Source organism: Acyrthosiphon pisum, chromosome X (genome assembly GCF_005508785.2).
Source record: "Acyrthosiphon pisum isolate AL4f chromosome X, pea_aphid_22Mar2018_4r6ur, whole genome shotgun sequence".
In the NCBI taxonomy this organism is placed as follows: Eukaryota; Metazoa; Arthropoda; class Insecta; order Hemiptera; family Aphididae; genus Acyrthosiphon; species Acyrthosiphon pisum.
The window spans coordinates 69,265,074-69,270,963 of record NC_042493.1 but is presented as its reverse complement, the minus strand read 5'-3'; the positions used below and the strand labels follow the sequence as shown (position 1 = coordinate 69,270,963).

General features: G+C 28.0%; 1 protein-coding gene across 1 annotated transcript; it reads right to left on the bottom strand.

The window, feature by feature from the left end:
• Positions 1 to 3,149: 3,149 nt before the first annotated feature.
• On the bottom strand, positions 3,150 to 5,526 carry LOC100169253 (CG3773-like). The gene is given in 4 exon segments (NM_001162347.2): positions 3,150 to 3,432; positions 4,650 to 4,929; positions 4,998 to 5,273; positions 5,358 to 5,526. Coding segments are annotated over 4 exon segments (819 nt in total). The 5' UTR covers positions 5,471 to 5,526; the 3' UTR covers positions 3,150 to 3,282.
• Between the last annotated feature and the right edge of the window lie 364 nt (positions 5,527 to 5,890).

Sequence of the window (5,890 nt, the reverse complement as noted above, 5' to 3'; positions counted from 1 at the left end):
AGACTAACATACCGTCTCCGCTCAGAATCGTTTTTCTTATACAATGATATTATATCATTGAATTCAAATTTAATACCATCCATTATACAGTGACCCACTTGTAACCTACTGTACAGCAGAGCGAAATCCACTTACCCACCTTTTTTTTAATCGAATAGTTACTAGTACTAGAATATTAATAAATTTTCAAAAGTATTTTTACAAGAATGATATTATATAATAAACTGATAAGTTTGAAAAAACTAAATAATTTTAACAGGGTATAAAATAAATGATAAAAAACGATTGAAATTGTTTTATCCTCACGACTAATAATTAGTACCTACCTACTTACTTTTACTTTTACTTATAAAACAACACAATATTAATTTTGAACAACTTAACATCAAAAAATCGGATACGGGCAACTGCCCACCCTAGCCAGTGACGTATTTACGGGTGGAGACTCATTTACACATATTAATATATTTTTTAAATTTACGACAACTCGTTTGCGCACAAAATAGTAAACAATGAAAACCAGCTTTTAGGTACAGTTTTGGGTGTACAGAGTGTCTTAAGCTGCCCAACACGTTCAATATTATTGATATCAATGATCACCCGTTAATAAATATAGAAGTACCTTCAATACAGCCATATAGGTATTATAGTATTTGCTAGTAACTATAATTTATATCATTACTTTAATAATAGACCTTTTAAATAAATAGATTTTAAAATATTTCGTTTTGCGTTATTTTTCGATCAATTACGTTTTGCGTTATGTATATATATTTTTGTTTAATGAGATATAATATATTTTGTTAATAGTTATGTTTTGTTTTGCAGTATTAAATTATTTTTGATTATCGTTTTCCGTTATAATTACGTTTATAAATTGCAATCGTTTATTGTCAAATATAATGTTATTATAACGTTTGCAAGCCCTGGGGCCTGGATCCTAGCCTTACTCTATCTTTATAATACATAACGTAATACTACAACACTGGCTAAAATATTGGAGGAAAATAGACATCATTTCAGACTAAATAATGTGGATGAAAATGGAACCACCCCGTCTAAGAGCCATTTACGTTGGAATTTAAAACCTTTTTTTATTATTTGTGTGTAAAAATAATATGTACCTATGCGTAGGTATGTTTTTAGAAACATCTTGGCGTAAACCACCCCTCCTCCCATCTGCTGTATTTTTGCCAAGTATGAAAAATGAAAATGTAAAAAAAAAAATATATTGATTTTGTATTAATTTTTTTGATTTTCATCACGTAAAAATAAACATTTATAAAAAGGTATTATTAGTATTAAAATTATATTTTAAAATTACTAAGTACAATTTCACATAACCTACCTAGTTATTTATTTATCTGATAAAAGGAATATTGTTTAATAAAAAAAGTAAAACTGATTTAATTATTATCAGATGATAAAGCTTATTTCAAAATTTGGGGGTCATATTCCCAAAGTTTAAACAAATTTTTTTTTTTTTTGGGGGGGGGGGGTAGAAACCCCTCCCCTAGATATGTCACTATTGTGCATGACCTGCAGATGAGGTCTGGACATGCCTATGTCTGATCATAATCATCATATAATAAATATTAAAGTTATCTCGTGCAAACAATACAAATTTTATTTTTATAAGGCTTTAGTATTGGCCCTCCCCTTCTCGAAATCCTGTCTACGCTACTGAGCTCTTTTGCAAACATTTATAAAAGTTTTGTAAAATTTACTAAACAAATAGATATGTGTACAAATTAAATGTAACTCTTACCAAATTTTTTTTATAATTATTTTAAACAATATAATAAGGAATTAAGTTAACAGTTAATAATGTATCATTGTTGTTTTTGTTAAGGCTTTATTATATAGATCTTAAATTATGAGCAATCAACTTATCCATCCACAAAAAAAAAACATTTTATTCGTCCAACACATTCATCAGAATTTAGTTCCTTGCCAAATGTAAATATGTGATTAGCAGCAATAATATGGCTAAAATTAGATATTTATTATTTATTCATGTGTTTTAATTTTTTGTGTAATATACTAAATTTTGATTCATGTGAATAATTTTTACTTCTTATTTAAATTTGTTTTTTTATAAAAATTATATAGTTTATGAAAAGGTTTTGTTAGGAATTATGATCACTTATTCAACTTTTTAGTACCTATTTAGTATTTCACTACTATTGCATAATAATATAATATGTATTTTACATTTTATGCATACTATTAACATAAAAACACTTACCTCCATAACCAACAATAGGTACCTACCTAATTAGAATTATTATGAAGTACATGTATTAAAAAATTATATGAAAAGTGTAGAACATTTTAAGATTATTTTATAAATATTCAAAACACATTTGTATGTATTTAATTAAGATCACCCTAAACAATTATAACTATAAAGTATACAGTTTACACACTTCTTAGTTAGTACATATTTGTTTATAGAAGGTAAATAAATCAATTATTTATTACTTAACATGTATTTTATATTTTGTTTAATAAATGGTGATTAATTATTATTATTGAAAAAATGACACTTTAATACTTAATTTACAACAAGTATATGGTGTACTATAGTGTGTTTCATAAGAACTGCGACTCGACGCTAACGTACCTCGTGGTAACAAATATCTTACACATTTTTTGATTCTAGTTTGAAAACCACTGGTTTGAGAAAAAACCGCCACAAAGTGTGGTAGCGTCGAGTTGCAGTTCTTATGACACACACTATAGTATAGGCAGTAGGCACTTAAAGTATAAACTTTAGATATATTATAAAATAATTTATTATGGAATACTAAAAACAAAAATTATGAGCTATGTAAACATTTTAATTTTAACATAGGTATATTATAGTAATACTATAAGTGATAATTATTTTAAATACAAATGATCATAAAACAATAAATTTGTTAATTTAGTATTAAATGCATTTTAAATAAAATACAAATTATACTTTTTCGTTTTTCATTTTGTATTATACCATTTGGTAAATACTTTTATAATAAACAAATAATGAATCTTCATTTTTTTTTTTTTTATGAGTGGTATTCATTATAATGTATAATATACAGTTATTGAAATATCAAATAATTTTAGCAAAAAAAAAAAAACATTTAAATATCTACACAAAGTTATTAAGAAATAAAATATTTATTTTAAATTAAAAACACATACCTAACCGAACTGATATTATAATCATTACATATTTTTACAATTTATTTATTTACAAGGAACCTAAAAACAGAAACTGCAAAACAAAATCTTAAATTATGCATCACTGTCAATATCGAGTATGTCATTATCTTCATCACTCTCGTCCTCAAGAATGTTATCATAGTTAACCAAGCTTGTGTTTCGATAATTACTCGTATCAAACTTTGGAATTGGTTTTTGTTTCAAACTTTCAGCTTTTAATTCCTTAAAAATAAAAACATAATTTAAATTTTCAAGCAAAACACTTTTTAGATAAGTACTGAATATTGCTAACAAAACCCCATTGAATACATTAATCAACAAATGCATGAACAATCAATAAGCATTTAAAGAACCAATAGCGAGCTATGGTCTCTAAAAACAAGATTTAATAACCCAGATTGGTCCATTACATTTTATTGAACCATTAAATTAATACATTTTTCATTTAATCCGGCATAAATAAAGCAATTACAATATACTTAAAAATATATATGTTTTGGTAGTTAAAATAAACTCTCAACAGTGTCACAACTGAAATAGATAAGGCCTGTGTATACAAAACCATTGGCTCCTCTAAAACATTGAAAAAATAAGATATACAAATTATTTAACATAGGTTTGGAAAAGGGAATACACTTTATAAAAAATGAACCATAATATGTCATGTCTCACAAAAAATTTTAACAAGCAACAAAGTTCACTCAATCAGCTAGTAAATAATAATGAAATAAATATTAGTTCTTACTGAATGGGTTTTATTATTTATTCTAAATTATAATTTAAGACTTTTTTGACAACTCATAGGTATATATTTTCTTTTTTTAACATTGCTCATTAACTATATTTTGTTATTTTATAATACTTCTTTAATTATTTAAACATATTATACTTTATAGTTATTTGAGTTATTTTTTTTAACTTCTTATAAGCTTTAGTTTAGAAAAAATGATTAGTTGTTAACTATACAGTAGAATTTCATTAATTCAGATCTCAATAAACTGGACTTCATTAATCCGCACAGCAGTTGAATAATACATATTAGTATTATCAGAAAAATAATTTAAATAACTAGTTATTTTGTATTTTGCAGGGCTTAATACCTACTATGTTACATTATATCTTGTACATTAAATAACCTTTGTTTCAAAAGTTATTTTGTTTAATTCAGACAACCTACAGCCCCAATAATGAATTTTTTTTTATTGTTTTCTTCTACGTAATGATAAAAGTATATAAATAAATGTACTTAAGTTACATACATTAATATACATATAGATATGTAAATACAAACGCAACAGGTCAGGTGTAAGTCTTTATTTTAAAATGTGTACCTTGAACAGTTTAATTGATTTTAAAAATTCAAATGTAAATTAAAGGAGCCCTCAATAATAGTCCTATGACACAGGCCTTAATAATCTTAGTTATATTACTGAATTTACCTTCAATTTACTGTCGTAAGTAACCTGTAACATCACAGATTCCTTGAGGCTTACATCTGCTGATTTAACTATGGTATGTTTATTTGGTACAGCCGGCTTATTTAATAAAAAATGCTTTCTTTCTGTTGGCAAGTGAGTGTCGATACGACCACATAAATTTTTAGCATAACGTTCCATGTTTTCTGAGAATCCTATGGCATCGTAATCTTTCTGTTTGCCTTCAAGCGAGTCTTCCTCAATTAAATCTGATGGTTTGATCAACGCTTTTTCTGGTTTCTCTCTGAAAGACAATTAAAAATTTTAAACATGTCCCAAATAAAAAAAGGACTTAAAGAATAAGTTAGGTACTCTATGATTATTTTGTCTTGGTTAACTCCAGAATGTGAAACAAACATTTTCAACACTTCATCATCGCCTATGACATCTGGCTGGCTATTCTTGTGTACCGCCGTCACATGTTTACCAGTCCATTCAAAGGTATCCAACTGATCGCTGCCAATGTTCAACGCCAACATGTCTGTGCATAGCTTCTTGTGAACGTCGCGTTTGTTTAGTTCTATTTCCAACTGAGCAATGAACTGTTTCAGTTTCTCGCCTTTGTCGGGCAATCCCTCAACAAATCGTCTAGAGGAAAACCAAAAATAAAAAAATTCAACAATTTAGTGGCGATTTAAATTCACCAATAGTTCTATGACAAAGAGTACACACCCGTTACTGAGGATCTTGCGTTGCCTTTCGTACAATTCCTGTAGTTCCGCATATGTTTTCTTTTTGAAGTTCACTTTGTTCTCGTTTTGAGTCTGCAATTTAGACCCGAACATTGTGCCGAGCAGATCGAATTAAAACGGACAATTCATTAAAATAATGTGTATTGTACAAATTGTGTCCGGTGTCGTCGGAGCGACCGTTAGTTTTAGCTGTAGTCCGTTGTCCAAAAGATAAGGAGACGGAGTGATAACATCGATAAGCGAATGCCGACAGGTGATGTCAGATGTACGGCAGTTTGCCGCCGCCGACGAACAATGATGTATTCACTTGGTGGCGCGTTGGCAACGCCAGAATTGTAAAATCAATAATTTATTATACCCGGGCCCCGACTTGTCGACTCTGTCGGTCGATACCACAGAATACAGGTATATAAAAATATTATACAATATTATAATATATTATATTACTATGATATTAATTTTGTCGTCGATAACGTGGCGGGTCCTGAGCCCCGACTGTGAAGTATTGTAACT